This window comes from Myripristis murdjan, chromosome 15 (assembly GCF_902150065.1).
Source record: "Myripristis murdjan chromosome 15, fMyrMur1.1, whole genome shotgun sequence".
In the NCBI taxonomy this organism is placed as follows: domain Eukaryota; kingdom Metazoa; phylum Chordata; class Actinopteri; order Holocentriformes; family Holocentridae; genus Myripristis; species Myripristis murdjan.
Window position 1 is genome coordinate 14,040,715 of NC_043994.1, and position 23,698 is coordinate 14,064,412.

General features: G+C 41.3%; 2 protein-coding genes across 4 annotated transcripts in view; both read right to left on the reverse strand.

The window, feature by feature from the left end:
- Positions 1 to 12,696, reverse strand: part of LOC115372330 (protein FAM13A-like) — a 27,479-nt gene extending 14,783 nt beyond the window's left edge. The window contains exons 1-6 of the mRNA XM_030070132.1: positions 12,461 to 12,696; positions 11,443 to 11,644; positions 10,935 to 11,144; positions 9,204 to 9,384; positions 4,452 to 4,647; positions 3,835 to 3,956 (exon numbers count right to left, since the gene is read on the reverse strand). Coding sequence (XP_029925992.1) covers positions 3,835 to 3,956; positions 4,452 to 4,647; positions 9,204 to 9,384; positions 10,935 to 11,144; positions 11,443 to 11,644; positions 12,461 to 12,490 — 941 coding nt within the window. The 5' untranslated portion in view covers positions 12,491 to 12,696. The remainder of the gene's footprint in view (positions 1 to 3,834; positions 3,957 to 4,451; positions 4,648 to 9,203; positions 9,385 to 10,934; positions 11,145 to 11,442; positions 11,645 to 12,460) is intronic.
- Positions 12,697 to 13,043: 347 nt separating this feature from the next.
- On the reverse strand, positions 13,044 to 22,244 carry LOC115372851 (monocarboxylate transporter 9). Of its 3 annotated transcripts, none has more exons than XM_030071008.1 (6): positions 22,144 to 22,244; positions 20,492 to 20,727; positions 17,695 to 17,838; positions 16,588 to 16,683; positions 15,299 to 16,177; positions 13,044 to 14,997 (listed from the first exon to the last, which is right to left on the reverse strand). In XM_030071008.1, exons 2-6 carry the CDS (start codon positions 20,688 to 20,690, stop codon positions 14,813 to 14,815), a joined length of 1,503 nt encoding a protein of 500 aa, XP_029926868.1. In that variant the 5' UTR covers positions 20,691 to 20,727; positions 22,144 to 22,244; the 3' UTR covers positions 13,044 to 14,812. The 3 variants fall into 3 exon arrangements, with proteins under 3 accessions (XP_029926868.1, XP_029926865.1, XP_029926867.1); XM_030071005.1 differs by lacking the exon at positions 22,144 to 22,244 and adding an exon at positions 21,626 to 21,921; XM_030071007.1 differs by lacking the exon at positions 22,144 to 22,244 and adding an exon at positions 20,901 to 21,013.
- Positions 22,245 to 23,698: the final 1,454 nt, after the last annotated feature.

Below are 23,698 nucleotides of genomic sequence, written 5' to 3' on the forward strand. Positions count from 1 at the left end.
AAACCCTGTAAAACACAATATGATTTGAATCATTTTATGTTTTACTTACTAAGTTAGGTTATAATGCTTGCTATAATCACTTTATAAGTTAGGTTATAATGTTTGCTATATCACCAATAAAGGCAAAAAATGAAAAGAAAAGGAGTGTTCTCATCTGCTTTATCTGTATTACAGACATCAGAGTAACCTCCCCCACAAACACACAAAGATACACACAACCACAAGCCCACATACACACTAGTGACAGCAACAGCATTAATCAGCATGTGCACGTGAATGGAGAGTCACATGTTGTCTAGAGGGACCAAAATAGCAAATATATAAATGAACTTTAATGTCTGCATCCAAAGCTCTTGGCGACCCACGCTGGCAATTTATAAATAGAAATGTGTGCACTAGCTGATGGGCGAAAACCTTGAAGTTTTGAGTGGGAAAAGTTCCTCACAAGCAGATGGCTGTTAATATGCTGATTGTGTCTGGGGGACCAATTTGCTATTGTTCCACTTTCCTGCTCTTTCCAGCAGAGACTTTGAGAGGCTATTTTTAATCAACATTACATTGGAGAGAGTCAGCCATAAGAACAACAGCATGTTGACTAAAGTACAACTCAGTAGACAAACATGTTTTGCTGCCTGTTTAAAATGAGAAGACGTCTCAACAATTTGCCATGTTCATACTGACCAAAGTGTTGCCAATTAATTTTCAGGGGAAGTTGCTTCAGGCAGGTTGATTTGTTGCTAAAAGTTGCTAAATGATGTTGTGAGGTCATTGCATGATGATGTCATTACATAATGACGTAAAACTGTGTCATTTCATAGAAACACAATGGTGTTACTCAAACTGGTAATCTCAGTGGAAAAATATGATTCAAACTTTCTTATAGATATGCTTGTTTATTATCAATTGCAGCTGGCAGCGTAACTCAAATATGATGTACGTGCTAGTCACTTCTTTCCAGTATCTCTCTAGTCCAGTCTGTCGTGCTGCTTGGCTGGCTAGCTGCTCAATAGCTTCCTCCAGATATTAGCACTGTTCTCACACATACTGCAGTGCACACTGCCACCATCAGCTGCATGCCTATGCCAGTTACAGAAAGTCCACCCCTTGCATATGTAAATATGATTAATCACATTTACGTATGCAAGGAAGGCTGGCAAGTAAATTCTCTTCAGCTTCACTGTCCAACTACATTGTCACTGAGCTGGAACCAGCAGAAGAGGATTGTGGGGCCTTAAAGCTGTATGCTGCTGTTGTGGCAAAGTGCTGCAGAACTTCACTTGGTAGTTTAGCCAGTAACAGGCATCACCAGCGAGCTTTAGTCCATACCACACCAGGAGTATGGAGTTGAGAGTGTGCAGTAACATTCTGTTTCTTAACTTTGACTTGTTCACAGTCATTTGGCTGAACAGCCATCCAAACTATGCATTTGGCAAGGAAAGAGCAGCGAGTGTAGTGTTGAACAGCTCTTCAAATCCATGTAGTCCATGTAGTCATTCACCATGTCCCACCTAAACAAATGGATGTTTCTCCACTCTGAGAAAATTCTGTCAATTGTTTGGGGCTGGTACCCCAGTAGCTTAGCTACTTTAATCATTTCAGTGGTGCCTTTATTTTGTTTTAGCATTTCCCACTGAACAAGGAAATGTTTTGCACGGTTTTTAGGTTGTCTGGTAGACTTGCTTGCAGCTCCTTGCAACAATGTAGCTGAATACACAATCTCCAAATGATCTTTTCATCCTCTGGCACAGCACTGCATGGTGTGGCTTCAGCCACCCTTTAAATTCACAGAGACTCCCAGTCTTTTCTGTACTTCTGGCTGTACAATTCTGATTGTTCAAGATCAAACATTTGCGACGTGACCAACTATATTCATTAGGTTTTAACTGTGGTTGTTGAACTATTAGAAGGACCCTCATAACTAAATGTATCAAGTAAGAGCCTTTCTCACGCTAGCATGTAGTAACGTTATGGAAGGCTTAGCCCTTTTCAGATTGTTAGTGCTAATTTGTGGAGAAAATCTAAATCTTTTTAAAATTGTGATTTCCTAACCAAACAATTGTACTCTGAAGTGAATGTGTTTAGATGATTTGTCCAAAAAAAATAAAAATTAAATTAAATTTTAAAAAAATTAAGGTTTGTCTTGTCAAATGCATGTTACCGCTGCGACAGTCAGCCAACACTGATTGCTGCTGCTGCCTGAGGTGCCTGGCTACTGAGCTGAGACATCATTACTGCTGATGTCACTCAAAATGCACTTTTCCAGCCAGACAGACAGCGTGTTTTGACTGTGTAAAAGAGAAAAATTGTTTTTGGCTCATTTAAAGGGAAAATGCCAACATTTTAGCGTCTGAGTCACTTTTCAAAAGTTGCTGAAAGTTCCTAATAAATTTTAAAACTCACTCAATTTGTTGCTTGGTGCTTTTTGAAAAAAAAAATTGCCAGTGTAATGGAAACTGGCAGCAAAAAAGTGATATTTTGTATTAGGGTAGATTATGGTAGATTATTGTAGCCTGCACAACTTGGAAATATATGTTAAGACCATGTGTATCTACAGGGCACAACGTACCTGTTAAACTATACAGTATATAGCTACAGTATATATGGTTATTGTACACAATGGGTACATATTAATTTAAGAGAAATTCTTCCTGCTTCTCCTTCCTTGAACAAGCAGTGTGATGGAAAATACACAAGGTTCTGGTCAACTCTCAGAGTGAGGGAGATTTCAGGAGACAATGATGTCTTACGCAAAGGATGTGCAGTTAGCTGAGGAGAAAAGTATGAGCGCTACAAGTGCAAACACTGAGTGTACTACACCAATTCTGAGGGTTGCTCAAAGAAGAATCCTCCTTTTTAAGTCCCTATGTCTGGCATGCCCCAGACTTATGGCCTTGGTTGCATGGAGACAGTACGTCTTATCAGTGCAGCTCAATAGGGCCTAAATGTGACCTACAGTTACAGAGAAAATTCCTTCACAAGCAATCTCACTGAGCTTGTTTGAATCATTAGTTTCAACATTGATGAAAGACAATAGACAATAACATCCAAAATCTAAATAAAGGAATAATTTCTTAACACCTATTCCTCAGAGCATTTATTTTCAGCTTAACAGTCCTACCCTGCTCTGTTGAGCATTTGTGAGCTTTTTCATCAAACACAGTGAAATTCTTTGAATTTTTGACATATTTGAAGCTCAGCATCAGCTAAAAATAGATGTAAACACAACCATAGAAAAGGATACCAATAGCTTGTAGTCAAATGTATTATGGCAAGCTTGTCAAAAATGGCAGCAATGTCGTTGTATGATCTTTTTCCTTCACCTTTGCCCTTATAAGTGCCTCTAATGATGATTGTCGCTAATCAAAGGCTCAGGTTGTGAGATGTGGGATACAGGGACTGCTGGTCTGAGAGTGATTGAAAAAACAACACAGAGAGACACCTTTATGACTTCTGCTTCCAAACAGAGGGCTCACACCTTCAAGGAACCTGCCAGTTTGATTCCCTGTGGATGATGTCTCCCCTTCCTGCATGATTCTCTCTCATAATAGGGACAAAAGGGTATAAAAGCTGCCATTTCTTATGACTAATACACACGAGTCAAGCTCATTCAAGCAAGCACATAAAATTGTTATAAGTTGATCAAATAAACAATAAACAACAAAGAGAAGTTTGCATAGCTTCAAGTTAGATGAAAGTTCACTAACACAGGTTTCCTGTGGTCGAGGAAAATACATTAGAGCCTCAAAACAGTTTAATGCGCTGAAGCTATTAATGCTTACTTTCTAATTCTATACATCTATCTATCTGACCATCTATCTGAGGTGAAGACGGTACCTGTTTAGGTGAGAAGACGTCCATGTTTGGTTAAAGGCACTGGTGGCTGATATAGAGGTAGTTCCTTCCTCCTCCATGCGCTCCACACTACTCCACTCTGACCGACAGTTGCTGGGAGGCGGCTGATGAGAACAAAGAGGGTGCACAACACATTAGTCCTTCAAGAAGTTTGTGGATTCCTGGACCCTACAGAGTTAGTTATGGTTTTTCTGGTGGAAGAAACTTCAAGGCAATTGTTGGGACCTGTGTTCATGAGTGCTTTGATTACACTGTTTACCAACAATAAAACTGATATGAAAATCTAAAAGTGTAATTTTGAAAAAGATGCTACAGATGCTACTAGGGGTTACATAAAAGTGCGTGTCACTGTAAAATCTGTGAAGAATTACTGCTTTTACATCAACAGTAATATAACAAATTAATATTAACAGCTACTGCCAATGCACTTGCTACACACACTCATATAATTGTTACAACAATGTAATTTGATATCTATAGCATAGTTTTTCACTGATACTCAACCCAACACATTAAGCAGTACAGCAGAAAAAAGACTGGGATGTGTCATCAGTAAGGTAAAGAATCCATTTAAAGAGAAGAATAAACCTATGATTCACCTCAAAGTCTGAGAGAGCAGAGAGAGTAGGAGGAGGAGGTGATGAGGAGGGGGTGGAAGCCACTGTGTTCTGGGATGGGACGGGAAGAAGACCCTTATGGGGATGAACAAAGAGAACGGACTGATGCCTGAGAAGATGGAGCAACAGGCTGTTACACACATTCTGCTCCTCCAGCATGTTGGGTCCTGCTGGAACACTGTGGAGAGGAGAGACAGGGTGCACAACATCACAACAGTATATATTAGTAACATATCACAGTTGTACATACATAATTACATAGGATACAGGGTACTGATACAAACTGGTCCTATTCTGAAATGTGTTTCACAATGACGCTGTGAAGGGCTCCATCTAGTGGACTCTAGCATGTATGGCAGTATATGTAGATCAACAAGTCATACTCAGAAAAATCATGGTCAAGAATGACCACGGTTTTTACTTACTTACATTTTTTCACTGATCTGTATTTGTTTTTGTAATTATTTGTGCTATTTTACCTGCTATGCTGAAAAAGCTGCACAACTGCTCCTATTTTGTTATTGTTCTTACCTACATATTCTTTTCTGTTTTTTTGTTTTTTTGTTTTGTGTAAATAAATTTAAAACTAGATCCCAGCTTCTCATGTCATCCTCACATTTTTGGTTGACTTCAGAAAAGGATTTGAACTTTGACATGCTCTAGGTTAATAATGTCCCATCTAGTACCAAAATAAATTTGAATTACTGTGACAGCCCCTGAGTTCTTCAGTCCACTCAGTATAAATTCTGTCAAAGCTTTACAACATGACAGAAGAGCCAAATGTTCGCCCGCAAGCAGCTGTTTGTTTTCCATATGTTTTCTTGTTGTCACCATCTGCTCAAAAAAATTTCTTTTTTTTTAGCTCGTCAAAGCAGGTGGGATGTATACAGTACAAGGCACAGTGAAGGTATACAGTGGCAAAAACTCAGGGAAGGGAATGTGAAACATCTGGGTATTAATAGGAATTTGTTTGTGTGACAGGAAGGTGCTTCAGCATGACAGGTCAGGAGCGTCCTGTTATAGCATTACATAACCGACACATGAGGAGGTACCGGGATCTTTAGATCGAAGCTGACAAAATATATGTCTGACATGTATCGGGGCGCTTAGTCAAAAAAGATGTCTCACATGATGTGCCAAGTATGGTGACAAGAAAGATACATGAGGAGTGGGTGCTAAAACATGTCAAGAGGTGAGGTCGTGTCTATGACAGGAAAATGCCCATGTGACAGCTGTTGGTGTTTCTTGTTGTCATGTTCTCAAAGTTTCTACCTGCACCGCAAAAATGTCTGTTTCACCAAGTTACATAATCCTTTAGTGAGTGTTAAAATCCTGTTTTCTTCAGTCAAATGGCATTACCTGGAGAGATGTGATTATTGAAGCAACTTAAGACTGTATTGGACATAACTGAGTTGTTTTTTGTACTTGTTTAAGAAAAAATATGATTTAAGGACTCAATAACAGATTAGGCAACTTCTTACAATAGACATATTCTGCAGTGTTTGCCTCTTTTCAACCCCCACCCGCCCCCCAATCTTTTTTATGCTCCTGTCTCCCTCTATTCATTCATACCATCATGCCATTCCTCTCTGTTGTTTGTTCTTCATAGCAGAGTGTGTGGAACCAGAAGCAGAAAGTGCAGGGCATCATGTATCTCTTTAAACTAACCTACATATCCCAAACCTCAACCTTTTCCATGCCTCCGTGACAAAGTCTACAACCTCCAAACAACTTTTCCTCCCTTTTTTCAATCATCTGCTATTTTCCCCTCATGTGCACAACTTTATAGCGTGACTAACACAAAATTCCACTGGCATGCCATTAACTCTTGGAGAAAACACGGGCGAGACAGATGACACTGGGAGAGGGGGAGAGGAGATGGAAGGGTGTTGACTGGTTCTAAATATGTCTTTTCCACAGCAGCACCAGCAGAGAACACGAGTGTGTGTGAGTGTGTGTGAGTGTGTGTGGGTGTGTGTGGGTGACTCTCCCCAGGGGGGTGTGTATGTTTACAGTGAAGCCTGGCTTCTGTAAACAGGAGGGAGAAGCATCCTGATATGTTCTGTTACGTCCGTCTGTCTGTATGTCATTCGGTATGTTTGTCTATCACCATGTTCTGCACTATCAACCCCACTCCACACCCATTTCCTAAAAAGGACAAAAAACCCACTCCACCTCTCTCAGTGGTGCAGCTGTGGAAAAATGGGGCTGAAAACACTAATCCAGCTCCTGAGGTTGATCTGAACTAGGCCAGACCCTGTAGAGGTCACTCTCTTGTAAAATGGCCAAATTATGTTTTTTCCCCACATCTGGGTCTGAAAAAACAAAACTAAAAGAAAGAAGTCTTTTCCACATTAAAATGCAAACTGTCTCTCAGAACACAGCTTTGACAATCCTATTCCAGAAGTAGTGAAATCAAGTCAGCTCTGCAGCCGCAACTGTTTGACTATAGGCTAGATCAGTGATACTCAAAGTCTGGCCCGTGGGCTTATTCCAGCCTGTGACGCAATTTTGACTGGCTCCCTAAGCAATCAATCAAATAATAAAGATATTATCTTATCATCATCAGGGTATATACAGGAATCTTGAAGTTAATTTTAATACCTTTTTAAGACTTTTTCAAGATCTTCTCAGTATTTTTTAATACCTCACCACCACTTCAAGCTGTAACCATTTAAATCAGTGATACTTTAACTTAACAGGTTTAGTTTGTGATAAAGACTATAGACTACTATGCTCCCGCTTGAAGTGTGGTGCTAACCCAAATTGTATGATGTATCCAGTTTTGTCCTTGCCACAAGTGAACGACTTCGCTATATCTGAATGTGAAAACATAGCCTTGAAAACTTCAGCCAACAACAACGGTGTACTTTTTTACCACGGATCTTTTGTAACCCAGAGGAAATATGTTGCTCAAACACTCAGTATGTAGTGTTAGTGTATGTTTATGACTTGTAGAACATAATAAATTATCTTGAAGGAGTAGATGTTAAATTATTATTTGTTTTAAAAATGTAAATTACTTATCAAACAGGCCTAACAATTCAACTACCATGAGCAGTAGTATGCATGTGATAACACAGATTGAAAAATAAGCCGAAGTGATACCGCTTCTCTGAATAGACAAGCTAAGTCAGTGTGCTGCTGTTAGCCAGTGAAAATAAAATGGAGTGGCGACTCTTCGCTTTGTTACACAATCTATGTCAGTGTGCTGCTGTAGCTGGAAAGTTTCTTTGCCTTTTGGACTTGTACGGTGCTGGTGCAGGTGTTGTAATTTTTTTCTTGGTGGTGCAGGTGCAGGTGAAACGACTGGAGGGTTTGTGCCACCCAGATTTGCTTCCCTCCATGTAATTTTCCCCACACATATGTTCATATTCCACACAAAAACAGCATTTCATTCAAATTATGTCAAATTCCGCGTTAAAAATAGATTCCTTTTTATTTGGCTAATTCCGCGATTCTGTCCGCGATTCGGCCGTAGTTAAGTTCAGTTAAATCCATGCGTTCACCAGCCTTCTCTTCCGTTTTCGCGGGGCTTCATGTAACTTTCCAGTGTGTTCGTAATATGCACTGGGAGCGCCAGAGCGTGCTTTATGCTTTTGAATTTACACCCATCCGCTCGCTCTGGCGCTCTCAGAGACAATTTATGAACGCACCCACAATAGCCTAGTTTTTTATGCAGCTGTTCATCTTTGTTTTTTAATAAAAATGAATAAATTCACACACTTTTACGATGTTTTTGGGACTCAAACTCTTGGACAGCTAATTCATTAAAAATACTTTCAAAATTTAAGACTTTATAAAGTCGTGATAAGACTTTTTAATACTTTTTAAGGGTCTTAATTTTCCCAAAATTGATTTATCACCTTTTAATACTTTTCAAGACCCCGCGGATACCCTGATCATTACAAACTGTGTCATGGACATAACAGAAATGAAAAGCTAAGGCATAAAAGACTATCTTTGCACCTACCTTTTGATATGTTTTGTGAAAATAAAAAAAAAAAATGAAAGAGAGAAGTAATCAAGTATCATTAATGTTGTCATTATATCAACTGGCCCCTTGCCATTTTCCTAAAGTGGCCCCAAGTTCAGGTATTTGAGTATGCCTGGGCTGGATTCTTTGTTCAAACTACTACAGAAATCTCTCTTCCACAAGATCTCTCATCAAAACTAGATGTGAAAAGCACATTTTAATCTAGCCAACTATGCCGCTACCACTGGTGGCCTTTTCATTTCAAATGCATGCTGTGCAGCCAGGCTTTGTTCAGAGAACTTTATTTGAAATTCTAGTGGAGATCCCAAGGTTTCCAAAGATACCAAATATGCCCTGCTGAATTACAGGGAAAAGATGCACAACTGCACAGCTTTTTTCTATTTGTTGTAATGCTGCAGCATTTTGGGTTTGAGTATTGCGTGTAACTGTGGTGTAGCTTTAATGAAGCATTGCAACCAGCAGATACACAACGTGCATGTGACATTGTTGTACAATATGAAAAAAAAAATATAACTTTGAAGCTACTTAAGGGAAAAATTAAGGAACAATCTAAGTTCAACAGGTTAAATTGTATAAACAGTAACACAATTTATTTATAAGACAAATATTAGGCTATTACATAGTATGATGTCTGCTCAAGCTCAATGTCACAGAGCATACCAAGAATGCACTGACTTCACTAGAAGTGTCGCAGTGCCGGCCAGACAGAGCGCGTGGGATGAACAATAGCAACTTACTGGAATATACAGGGCCCAAAGACGGTTGCCAGGTTTTCCATTGGCATATGATTTATTTGGCTGTGAGTGGCCACTGTCGACAGGAAGTGGATGAGGTAAGATAAGATGCTGAGGTTTTCATTGGGGAGGCTGCAAAGATGATCTCTCAGGGACTGGTTCGCCTCTGCCTCGTTTGCATTTTCTATAAAGATACAAAACATTACAGACATTATTTTCAAGTGCTTGGCAAAAATTCATATTGATTTATATAACTGGCCTCATACTTCTATTCGCTGGAATGTCAACACACTGATGAACAGCAGTAGTGTGTGTTAAACATGGCATTGTGTTGTTGAATAATAGGAGCAGCCTTTTTACAAGACCACTGGACCACCCTCCCTTATACAAACATTTAAAAGATGGACTTACACAACATAATCACATATGCTGTATTAGAAGTGTGTGAGTAGAGCGTAATCCCTGGACCCTTGTTACATATTATCCCCCACTCTGTCCCAGGCTTTCCTGTCTCTCTGCACTCTCGCAGGCTACTGTCCCACAGTATTCTGCAATCACACATCGTGAGGAAAAGGTGACCTGGACTCAACTTTCGCTATGCTGTGACATGAGGTGATAGAATTAAATGGTTTCCTATGTGACCCTGGTTTCTAAATTTGTGCTCGCATATAAACGTTCAGAGGATGGGGGGACTTTGTTGAGTCAGGAATAATGCCAGGTGGTTGGCTGATGGCCACATGTAATAATAATAATATATCTCTCATCTCCAAAACAACTACCATTAACTGTTTTGTCACAGACGACAACACGTCTGCACAGAGGGTGACTGGGGTTTTCATGAACTCACCAGGAATGTGTAGGAACTTTGGCTTTGTCCCTGTTCATTTCCACTTCTACTTCCTTTTTTGTCTGAACAATTTTTTTTTTACCAATGAAAAATAAGTTGCTAACTCACTGTTAGCCTACAGCCTAATAATAATGTTATATTCCAATGATCCATGTAAACAAAAGATATTTTCACTTGCCTCCCTCCACAAAGAACCTTGAATATAGCTTATATACCTATACCTTATAATAATAATAATAATAATAAAATTATTTGTAATGCACTTTACATTTAACAATCTCATAGTGCTACAGAGAGAAAGAAAAAAAGATTAAAAGGATCAATGAAAAGTTAAAAGGATTAAAAGAGCAATAAAATATTAAAAAAAGGAGAATCAGGCAGACATTAACAAAAGACTTTTTTAAATAGGTAGGTTTTTAGGGTTCATTGAATATATGAGCCCACTGATCAACAATACACTTTTTTTTACAGATCAGTGACAGTCACATAATAATGTCACATAATGGCACCCCTGGAGCTGAAGGAGAGTCAGTATCTTGCTTAAGGACAGTTCAGCAGGGCAGCTGCTTGCTGACACAAGGCCATGAATGACACTATTTCTGCAACCATCATGTCCAAAAAACTTAATGTGACTAGTTCACAAATGGGGTCTCAAGATACACTCATGTGACAAGGATTAAACTCCTGTGACACAAAATTTTGATCAAATGTAAAGAAAATCACTGTAAAAGGTTACTAAACAAACTTTAGTCACTGTATGGTCACACTTTTCCCCTAAAAGTTAATGCCTTTTGCTCTCCAATAATGTTGGCCTGTGATAGAGTCTAAACTGTTCAATGAAAACTAGCTGCATGCTCTAGCTGTGACTAACCATGATCCCTTTATACCTGTGAGGCTCAGAACCAGCTTTTTGCGCTGCAGTTCAGGAACCAGGGGGGTGGGCAGCTCTCGGAGGAAGAGCTTAAGGAGGGAAGCCACAGTAGAGACATCTCCGTCCTGCTCCAAGTCCACGCTCTCTCCACGATCCCAACGCAGCCTCAGCTGTCTGGTCCGGACCACTGAGCCAGACAGACGGAACAGACCCCTCTGGTGCACTCCTGCAGGAAGAGGACAGGCGTGGGTAATTAAGCCCACAACACAAATGATGTTTGAGTAGTTTGTGCGTTGAGTGGAAAAGTCAGAAATGCAGGATGAAAAGGCGAGAATTAAGTAAGGGGATGTCCTCCTGCTTGTTGAAACTTGTGGGCATGTGAATCCCTTTGAGACTGTAAAGAGTGATCTTGGACTTTAAATAAACTTGAACTTGAGAAAAATTAGTGATAGAGAAGTGCAGCAGGGATAAAAATACAAAGTGATGATACGTAGACTGCGGTATGACTTTGACATTGCAGTTACCATTCCTATCCAGGAACTCCACCATGTGTCTCAACACAAGGGGAACTCCACAGACCAGCTGCCCGTCTTCCCTCAGTCTCTCCAAGGAAACACCAAACACCGGCGCGGCGGCGATGTCAGGCTCTGAGTGCAGGACCGGAGTAGTGGGCTCTGGGCTGACCTTGGCATTAAACCTCCGAATTCTCACAGAAGACGGGTCACTCTGAACAGAAAGAGGACATAATGTAGCAGGCTCAACAAACATAAATCTAACTCTGCAATAAACCTAGTATACATTGCCACCTCTCTAAATGTTTTCAAAAAATAGGCAGTGGCCTGTCATTTCAAATGTTACCCTCTGTATTTGATTTCTATGCCGTCTTCATTTCTCCAAGGGAAGGTTACCCAAGTTCAGTTTTAAGGGGTCTACCTGATGGAGGAGGTCAAAAACAGCTATTTTGTACTACACTGCAGTAACACGGGGCATTATGATAAATTGTTATTTCTCAAAATTACGTTTTTTTTGTTTGTTTGTTTGTTTTTTAACTAAGCAAGGACATATTATTAAAAATGTGACCCTCCTGCTTTCTCCAAAGCCCTGAAGCCCAGGTCAAGTTTTCACAAAATGGCTGTGCTTGGTAACGGCTAGGTTTGGCCCTTGCCCATTAATGATGCAAGTTGTGACGCTGAGGAGGCCGTGAACAGCTGTTTAGCACTAGGTTACACTATAGAAAACGACCAACTCAGGAACAAATGTACATAAGGTCGAATTAAAGTTAAAGTTAAACTCGAACTTATAGCACTATAAAGCAAATAAAGGCTAATGCTAACTATACGCCTCAGACCGATGTTACAAGTTAACGTCACTACGTTGTAACGATTATTCATGTAACCACCGTTATGTTTGTACGGGATTCATGGATGGAAAGTAAGACGTGCTCTGTTTCTCATCGCTAATATTAGCAGGTAATAAAAACAGCTTCACACAAAAAAATGTAGGAAGTACATGAACTTAGCTGCTACAAGTGGCTGAACTTACACAGAGCGACACTGAGGCGCTTGCTCCCATTTCTCCAGCTCACAGAGCCGAGCGGCGCTCCATGTTTTCAAATTTAAACGTCCCTTCTCCTGCCGGACAAGATGCTCGCGCTCTCCGGAGGTATCAAAGCTGACATGTAAGACCTTAGTATCGCCATTTCCCGTTTAAACTGGGCTTAAGTCGACTAAAAATACAGTCGAAAGTGAGCTAAGTTAGCTTACTTCCCACCCTGTTTAGCTTGCTGAACTCCCTGGAAAATTGTTTATGTTGCTAGTCATGTGACAAAAGTGTAACCATGGTGACCTGTGGCCTGGCGGAGCATCCAGGAGCAGGCTCTCTGAAGATGCTGAAGGTACAGTTATGAAAACAGCGTGTTAACCAGTGTTTGCACTCTTTTCTTTAGAGAGAAAACTTCCTTTTGTATCCATTTCCAATTCAGGTGAGCTGAGGTGGAAAAGATTATTGCAATGTCTAGTGTCTTTTTTCCTAGGAGTAGTAGTAGGGTAGCGGTAGTTTGGACAAAACTATTACCATGTATGCAATTCAAACTCAGTGATCAATATTTTACAGATTTAGACACTCATAAATTCAAATATATTTTATTGGCACTTTTTAAATAAAACAACAGAATAACAGACATAAATACTATAAAACTGACATATAAAAAATAACAGTGGTTACAAGTGATAGCCCAATCTACTGTCTCTACTCCTCAGTACTTTTCGTACTGCCTTTGACCCTGTAAAGACCTTCTACAAAAGACTAAAAGCAAACACTACTATCCCAGATTCTGGCTTACACATATGAAATGGTAATAACAGTAATTGGAGCTACCAAGCAGACCTTTGTTGCCCCCCATCTTTTTATGTACAACATTCGAGTGATTATAAAAACCAGCTGCAAAGTATCCATAACAGTTGTTGATTAGCTTACAATAATCTATTTCTTCAAATCAACTTAACCAAAGACATTTCTTTACAGAAGGCCTAAGCAAATTGGGGATCTGTGTGTGACTGGCTCAGTGCATATACAAGTCACATAGACTTAGAATAGAAGACTTTACAAAAACACTGCTATTTCAAAAACTCAAACATCCACCACACACACACACACACACACACACACACACACAGGCACACACACACAATTTTTAGCTTCTCCTTGTTAGCTCCTCCTGCATTCCATAACTTGTACTCCATCTCTCCTTTTTCCTATCTATCCACACACACACACACACACACACACACACACACACACACACATACACACACACACACACACTTGAGCACAACATGATGGGAAAGGACCAGTTTGATCAAAATAAATCGAAACAGGTCATTATAATCATGCCAGAGAGAAAATCAGCATGCTATTAGAGGAGTTGAACCTAGGCTCTCCCGAGTGTTTTAATGCTTTCTAGACAGCGTAAAGTATTCAATAAGGTCTTTGTCTGATCAAGAAACAGGAGGTATATATGTATATATATAGAACTCAAATCATTTCAAACATTACAAATATCGACAGAACACGGTCAATGCACTTAAACAAAAGGTATTATCTATAAAGCAAGGCTTTTGTATTGTTCAACAGGCATTATGTGTTGACAGGCATCCACCGTCATTGGTGCTTTGGTAAAACACATAGAGTAATTAAGAGACAAACTTATTAATAAAAAAAAAAAAGTGCTCCTACAATTAGAAGTTATTACATTAAAGTGCACTCCCTCATTCCAATCCCTGTTTTCTCTTTCCAGGTGAGGTTCCTGGGCCATTTGTATGGAATTGGAAATTTGCATGGTTATACAGTACAACGATGTATACTGATTTGAAAGGTGGTCTTTTAATTAACACCCCAAATTATTCACAAATCCATAGTGGTTTTGTTTTTCTCCCCAGTGGTACCAATGATCACTCCTTGTTTCTTAATTTTAAACCGGCAGACACAAAGAGAAAACCATTGTTTACTGTAAGTAATAATATAGATCCAATATAGATAATCCAGAATCTAAGATTTGAACCATATCGTTGGACTGACCTCGTACAATGAGGCAATAGTAGAAAAAATTCAACATGTGCATTGAGCCTATGTCAAATCTTTAAAAACAGCTGTAGTAGATTGTGTGAACTCTGGGAAATACCAGCAGAGTATAGAGAACAGGCCTGGTCTATGAATTTCAAAGCATTTGTCAGGTATTTCGGTATTCTGAAACCTGGCACAGGAAAAAAAAGGAAAAAATATCCCCTAGTCAAGGGAGGGAAGGTCTTGTCAGAGGTGGGGTAGGTACAGTTTATCAGCAGACAGTTGCTGGGCAGCAGTGTGTGAGGCTAAAGTTCATATGTAAGGTCCTCATTTTCAGGCTACGGAGGCAACTTTTTCACAGTTGCTTGTGTATTGGACATCTGGCCTTTCACCCTCGCACTTCCTCCTGTTCCAGCAGGGAAGGGTGAGCAGAAAAAGGATGAGGGCTCCAAGCACCACACAGCTCCCACTGAAGTAAAATGCCAAGTCATACGACTGCGTCCAATCATAGAATGACCCTAGAAAGTGATGGGAAGGGGGAAAAGAAGAAAAGAAAACAGACAAGACACTGTGAGCATAGTCAGCAAAGACTCCTGACAGATGCAATAGTCAGCTACAGAGCAGCAGGCCAACTACTTATGCAGGTCAGGATGCCCTCTGGCTCGCTCTGCAAGCCTCATTTAATCAACATTCACATATCGGAAATGTTTCTGAAAATATTTTGACCTGTACACTAAATGTGCAAACTCTATTTCCATAGTTTACCAATCTATCCTATTGTACCAATAGGAAAATTGAAATTTAATTAAGCCCTCTTACCTACGATAGGGGGTCCAAGCATAATCCCAAAGCCCCCAAAGAACATGAGGATGCCATGGGCTTGGGTCAGTCTGTCCAGGCCAACGATTTTGGTGGTGATGTAGGAGGTGAGAGACCAGTTCCCGGAGAAGAAGCCCACGATGGCAGAGAGGATCTGCAGTCCAACGTAAGTCTTAGTAACAGGGATGAGAAGCAGTGCCACTCCTGCTGCAAACAGGGTGAAGGCATACAGATAGATGCTGTTGATCCACCGGATGTCTGCCAGGACACCCAGCACTAGCTTGCCCACTCCGGTGGTGATGGCCACGATTGATACCAGAGGAATGAAGCTAACTTCTTCAATCAGGCCCTGGCTCTGCGCCACATCCTCCATGAAGAGCACAGGAGGAAACGCCCCCAGGCTGAACAGGAAGACAGCAATGCAGAAGGCCACCATTGCTTGGTCCTGCATGATGTCTGCCATGGAGTGCATGTACTTGGCATATGCCTGCTGCTTCTTCTTGATGACTTTCACAATGGCTAAGCCAGAGAGGAAGCTGCTCCTCTTCTTCTCTGTCTGGATGGCCAGGTCCTTGGCATCAATAGTGATGAGCAACTCCTTCACCATCAGAGTTTTGTCTGGCGTTGTGGTGGTGGAACCTGGTGTGACCTTCAAGTCGTCGACCGGGGGTTTCTCAAAAAGCTGCTCCTCCGTGTGGCGTTCCAGGGCAGCCTTCTGTTTGAGGTAGTATCCTGGCATGTTGAGGGGCCTCATGAAGCCAGCGCAGGCTATGAGGTTTAGCGCTAGGGCACCGATGATCAGCAGGCAGCCGTCCAGGCCAAACAGCACAATCAGCTCCTTCTGAGCGGTGGCATAGACAAACGCTCCCACACTTGTGCCTGGATGAGCAAAGGAAGGCAGCCGCTTAGTCTTGCTTTTGTCAGCAACTGATATGTCAGTTAAAATTAGGTAAACAGCTTAGAGTAACACTTCCTAACCTTTATATGACTTTTTAGGAAAACTTTGGGGGGCTTGTAAACGCTTTCCTAAGTGGTGGTGTTGCCCAAACGATCTTATAATTAATGTGTTGGACCCTTCCAAAACATTACCAAGCTTTGGCTCCCAGCCAACCAGGTCTAGTCAGTGGTCAGCAGTCCACGTACCTACCCACTAGGCCCCACTGCTGCTACTACCCTACAAATGTTTACCTTGGTTTCCCCAGACTCCCGGCTGCTCATACATGAAAGAAGTGAGCATGGAGAACTGGTGTGTACCCAGAGAGCGCAGGGCAGAGGGGGGGCTGCAGTACCTGTGGTGACAATGCCGAGGGCCAGGCCACGTCTCTTGTCGAAGTACTTACAGGTGATGGTCAGAGTGGCAACATAGACCAGACCACACCCCAAGCCTGCAGCAGGAGACAAGACAAGGACAGACAACAGAAGTGTTTCCATTAGCTTTTGTGAAGGGTCAAAGTTTCAGGGATGATGTTTAAAATGTACATTAGGGAACTGTTAGGTGTAGTGACTTCTATTTGATGTTTTGAGAAAAAAGTATATACACATGTTTTATTAATTTGTAGTTTGTGGTATGTCACTTAAGAGTACATAACAGCTCACTCAAAGCTATATACAGAGAATTGGTACAGGGATGTGTATTTATACTATATGCACATGAATCTTTTTTATGGCCAATCTAAGGATTCTCTGGTAATACAATTCGCTAAGCATGACTCAGAAAAGGAAGCCTATGATGAACAGTAACCAAGCTGCACGTGCATGCAGAGCCACAGCCATAATCTAAGGGAGTGTCTAAAAATAAACAACTGCCTTCAAATATGCATGGCCTCCCCTATGAGGCACGACATCCACGACAGGCAGTGCTGACTGTGATGGGGCGTTTAGCATTGCTTAGCTGTCACTTTATGTTGGATAGCAGGTGTTGATGCACCCAGGCAGGTGGGCTGGTAAGGGTGCAGAGGCATCAGCAGTCAAATGTGGATGAGGCTGAGCTGTTATTTTGCGGTTCTGTCATCCTCTTTCATAGATGCAAACAGCAATGACAAGAATTGATGCACTGCTTATATCTACTTATATCTACTCTCACTGACAATTTAAATACTTTCAGTGGAAACAGTATTGATTAAATGGCAATGAGAATATTTAGCTTCTTTTTTTACATGGCCTGGCTTGTTCAAATGATTGCACAATATGTATAAGGGATTTTTATGAGAAGCTTAGACTCCCATTAAAGAACAAGCAGAACCCCATTCTCTTCATGACTCCCATGACTTTGAACACAGACATTCCTGCCATTTTTGCTCACACTGATATGTATACATCCTACTGAGGAACGGGGCACATGACTTTTAGTCCCAAGACTAATTGCAGCATTATTTTCCAGGAAAGAGTTTCCTTACCAACGACAATCCCATAGGAAAACATGAGGAACTGGACATTAGGAGCAAAGGCACTGAGCATCAGGCCACCTGCCACCATAACACCGCTGAAGATGGTCACAGGACGCTCCCCAAAATTGTCTACACAGGCACTGCAGACAGGACCTGAACAGTGGTGGAGACAAAGACAAAAATAGATGCAGAGAAAGAAATAGAGAGAGGTGGAGGTTGAGGGTGAAAGAGATACAGAAGGAGAGAGAGACGACTTGAGTGAGGGAGGAATAAAACAATACTACTGCTAGATACTTTGTATGAAATAATGAGGTTGCCCAACAAATCAAAAGAGGAAAATAATGCTCTGAAATGGGGCAATATTTTCACAACAGGAAGATTCAGTGCCCCTACCACTTCAAGTCACACAATTGTCTTTTCTTTTATTTCTTTGAGCTATCATCACCATTTTATCTTGCAGTGATCTTGAACATGACTCCATTTGTCATGCATTCTGATATCTGCTGCAGGCACGTGTTCACACAGCTTGGCAAATACACACACACACACACACACACACACACACATATATATATATATATATATATACACACATACATACACACACACACACACACACATATACATACATACATATATATATATATATATATATATATATATATATATGTACACACAGATGTCACCATGACAATATAACAGACTGAAAAGTCAGCTACAAATGTGTGAGCACCACAGCTGCATGTAACTTGTTGTGCAGAGGAACATTAAAGGCCTGATAAGAACGCTGATGTCCTGAGGATGTGTGAACTACTGCCAGTCATATGTCATGCTGTTGTGCAGGAGTAGCTGCAGTGCTGCAGCTGCCTGACACCTGGGACACGTGTCCAGAACTTGGCCGGGCCTAAGGCGAGATCTGTCCAGTCATGACTTTTCCCTGACCTCTTTAGAAAAGATGACAGTGAGAAGCCAGGCTGGCCAGCAGCTCTGGCTCAGTTGGAAATGTCAAACAAGACTATTATCTATCACTGATCCTGGACAACATATCTATATATCCTACAGACAGTACTGCAGGGTGATTCAGTTCCTCTAAGAGTTTGGTTTTTATCTTAAGTTCAATCTATAATATTTATGAGTGGTTTACATTATTATGTTATCTTCCCCCAAGTTCCACAAAATTTCAAACTACTATTTTTTATTTTCTTGTCTTTTTATTGTGTTGGGTTCATGTAAGTTAATATCATAAGGCAACCGGTGTTGTGTCTCTCTGTCTCTCTGTTTCTCCCTGTCTATTACTCCCACTCCACCAACAAGAACCTAGTTCTGATTCAGAGCTGGTGCTAGTGCTAGTTCAATGTTGGTTCAACTTGTGAACCTTCTATGAGCCATTTTACTTTTACACGGGCTAGAGCTGGATAGAGAGACACATCATTGTGTCACTATATATGTCTCTGCTTTCCCAACAATGTATAACAGACGCATGTATTCGCTGCCGCTGTCCCAGTGCAGTGAGCAGGATGTTATTGGAAACTGATCACAACAGCTACACCGCAGCAGCAGCGGAGGAGACTGCTTCTCAACCACAGGGAGAACAGGGGGGTCACCCATTGCGCTTGCTTGAGAAAAACACTGTAAAAAGTGTCAGAGGTTGATATAATCTTACAACAAGTTGTTGTTAAAATAGGTTAACTAAATAGCCTGATGCTTCACGATTGTTTCATTTTTGTTTTACAGTGTTCAGCGGGGTCTCAACTTGACTGTTAGAAACACTGATCTGATCAATAATCCCACACCCAGCCCCAAAAGTAAGCGATTCTTTGTTGGTTCTTTGTTGTGAACTAGCAAAGAGTTGATGCCACTGTGGAACCAGTTTTCCTGGCCAAGAGCCAGCTCTTTGACTACTGAAACACGAAGAAAGAACTGATTTGAGATTAAGCACTAGCTCCCAAACAATCCTAAACCTGGCTTGGTGGAAAAGGGTTACATATCCCATGTGGCTAAGAGAGCCTGCTACATTCATAGCATGGATGAATGGAACTTTGATCCGGATGAAAATCAATAACAGCAAGCCGGCTTTCAGGAAGCCACAAAGTGCCTTTCTTTCTTATGGAGTGGCCTCTCTTCGTCCTGTTTCATCAGATAAACTAAAGTAAATAAATATCCCCTATGGTGAATATTACAGATGACACTTAAACTGCATTACAACCACCTTAGGTAGCTAGAAAAGAACTGCTTTTCCACTTTTGAGGAGTGTGCATATCATATAGGTTATTACTAATCTAGCTGAATGTCCTTGTACAGACTTTGAACAAGTATTTTTCTTATCAGGACATCATGTTGTATAATGCAACAGCAAGCAGTGTTAGCAGTTTAAATAGGAGTGTTATTATTTCTCTTATTTTAACACGATGCAGACAGTTCTTCCAGAAATAAATGGCAGCAGACAGCCGAGACAGTAAAGTTACAGCTCATCACAGAATCATCAGATCCTGAATATATTCTTTTCAACAAAGAAGTTTTGTGATTATTGTAGACCACAGATTGCACATATTTTTGTCTCTTTTGGTCCTTCTGATCAGCCTTTCTAACGTTGTCCAAAATAGGAACATCAATTCAAACTAAGAATCTACAAAAGGTCCATTGCTAGCAGTATCGGCAAGTTCATGGTAGAACTTCTCCAATTTAGTCAGTGGCCCCCTTTGTCCTCTTTTTTTGAAATGGGATTTCACTTGGCCTTCCAGCTATTTTGACCCCAGCATGGACCCACATCAAAGATTATTACATAATCACAGTGTGTGGTACTCACTGGCTACTAGGCCAACTCCAGAGACCAGGGAGCCCACCCAGGCTGTCATGCCCTTTCCCTCCTGGAAAGCCTGCAGCCACTCAGGGTAGAGGACACCCACAGACTGGGGTGCACCATAGGCTAGGAACTGGGCCATGAAGGCAGCCACAACAATCACCCATCCCCAGCCTCCGTCCAGTGCTTTGGTAGAGGAGTTCATGGTGCTAGTGGTGTCCTGTTTAATACAGCAGAGATTCCTGGTGAAAGAGAAAAGTAGAAACAAACATTTAAAAAGTTTGAAAGGTGAGGGATTTGTTTTTCAAATCAAATTATGATAATACAGACAAAAACAGAATAAACATAAAAGGTGAAGCATATATAAGTAATCCCTGATTACAATCTTCTGTAATAAGCTCCAAAATGCACTTACACAAAGCCTCGATGTAGAGAAGGCTGCTGCAGCACTTGGCCAGCACTTGGCCAGGCGGGCCACTTGTCTTAGTCCTGAGCACAAACTGTCAGCACCTAACCCATGTGGTGCCCCTTTTGTTCTCTTTTCTAAAACCACACCTTGAAGGAGGAGAAAGTGTGAACTGGGCTGCCTTGAGCCTTCCCTTGCACTTTATCCCTAACCTGGTTTCGCCCCAATTCAGCTGTTTTTGCCCCCAGCAGCAACCCTGGCACCAGCAGACACTGCCCTGCAAGGGGCACGCCCCGTTTCTTGTCCTGATCTCACCTTTTTCTTGTCAGTGTTCCTGAATTATTTGTTAGCAAAAGCAACTTCATACGCATCACTGCAGCAGCCAACCGGCCAAGTACCTCTCCTCACCTTAGTTCATAAGCAGTAAACAAGTCAGAGTGAACAAAGTGGGTGCTGAGATCTTCTGGCATCAGCAACGCTTTGTTTACCGACAGAGAAAGCTCACTACATTGTGAGTAAACAGTCTGCATTTTGACTCAAATAAAGACAATAACATCCCGAGGATAAGAACAATATCACTATAGGCTGCCTTTACCCAAAATGATGCACTCAGATAGATTTACACTTACATCATTACCATGTTCATGTATCAGAGCATGTACAACGTAAACCTATCATAATGAATTATGTATTATGGCTTTTTTAAAAAACTAAAATGCATGCATGCCACTCACCTCAGTAACTACAACAACAGCAGCAGCAGCAGCAGCAGGCGCCTGCAGAAGTGCGCACCTGCCTGCGGGGAGTTACCATGCAGGATGGTTTCCCGAAAATAAACCTTGCTGCAAAATCGACATAAACACCCTAAACATCAGAGCATCGCATGTGAATGCCGGCCCCTTCGGAGCTGGATCCTGCCTGTGTGGAAACACTGCACCCTGCATCAACAATGCGCATACTGTATCCTTTTTACATGGCTTTGTAGCCGGCGAAAAAACCGGTTCAAAGCTGTTCTTGCTGGTCCAGCTTCGCTGTGCGGCGACGAGCGGAGAGGAAAATGTGCCGCTTCCTCCTGCGCGTCCAGGGCGCACACAGAGACGTCCTCTGCCCCCTGAGGGATTCCTGCTGCTGCTTGTGCTTTGTTTATAATACCACAAAGTAGTATACTGTACATCTGCCTCCCCTTTTTGGTCATTGACACTGAAAACCTTTGGGAATTACATGCACAAAAACGAAAAGAAATATAGTTTACCTGATAGGTTATTCCAGCAAATTGAAATCAAGTAGAATGCTCGTCTTAAAAGAACACATTGCACAGAATTTAAAGGGGCTAGTAATGAACAACAATAATGCTAATTATAATACTAATACTAATAATAATAATACAAGAAACCATTTGGCTTCATTAACTTAAGAAAAAGTCTCAGATCTCAGCTCTGTTTGGTCAAGCTGGAAACTGAGTGCTCATGTGCTGGGGATAGGGGCTTTCTCTCTCCAGGAATATTGTTGGTCTCGCAATCAGTCCAGTCTGAACCGGTTGCTGGATGGCAAAAACACCATGCAGCACCAGCAGGGCGCCCTGACTGGGGAGTCCCGCTCCTGGCGAGCGGTGATGAAGATTGTACACACAAAAACCTTGACTCATGTCTTAATCAGCCTTGATATTGCTAAAAATAACTCCAGGAAAGCACCTCAAAAAGTCAAGACAGCATCTACCACGGGGTAAAAAAATAAAATAAAATACGAATAACCCACAATAACCTACAATAAAAGTTAAAGCAACAGGGTGACAGGAAAAACCCTTTTCAAGTGGCTAGTTAGGTTGGATAAGCCCCCCTCTATTGCATTACAATATTATTTTTTGGGAAGATGGAAGGTGATCAGTGATTCATTAGTTAGGCCCTAAACTGGAATAAACTATGTGACGGTTACACATCTCATTTAATGGTGACAAACTTCTTCTGCTGCTTCTTTGTCGTTATACATGATTTGTAATTGGTAATTTCATGCAAGGGTGGAGTGAGACTACAGGAGAGAGCTGCTGTCTTGCAGGAACAAGAAACACGAAAATAGGTCACCATGTGATCCCACACATTCTCATAACCTTAGGTCGCTAATACTCTGTGTAATGTAACAAAGCTGTATCATCATATTCACTATAGATTGGGTAGAGCAGTTAAGAGGCAAAGGGAAACAGAAGACCAGAGGGAAGGTGAGAGGAGAGGTGATGGGAGAAGATAAATCACAAAGGAGAGGAGAGGAGACAAGACCACAGTCCAAACACTTTTTTTAGTCACACTAAATGCACATAATATTCTTCAGGAACGTTGATGCCTTTTCCCACCGCTGAGGTCTGCAGCCAGGAAGGATCTTAGGCTCCCTAATCCCCTTCCTCCCTGAACAAATGCAGCACAGTTAATTGTACTGTACCTTGGCATTGCATTGACATGTTATCCCTGACCAGTTTCAACCAGATATGTGCATGTGGAGGAGGGGTGTGTTATGTGAGAGAGGGTGGGGACTGGTGTACCGAGTGGCCTTGATACTCCTGAAATGTTATAACCCTATTGATTCATTCTACGATCAATTTGGTATTGAATTTACCAGCTTGCATAAGTTTATTTATATGGAGCAAAAAAGCGTAGCATAATAGGAAAGAGAGCAGCAAAGATCAGCAAACAGGGGATCCTGTTTTCCTGAGCCGGTGGGTCTTACAAGTGGTAACTTTGCCTGGGATGTGTGCATGCGTACACAGACATAATATTTAAAATGAGTGAGTTACTGTGGATTTATCTGCATAACCTTGG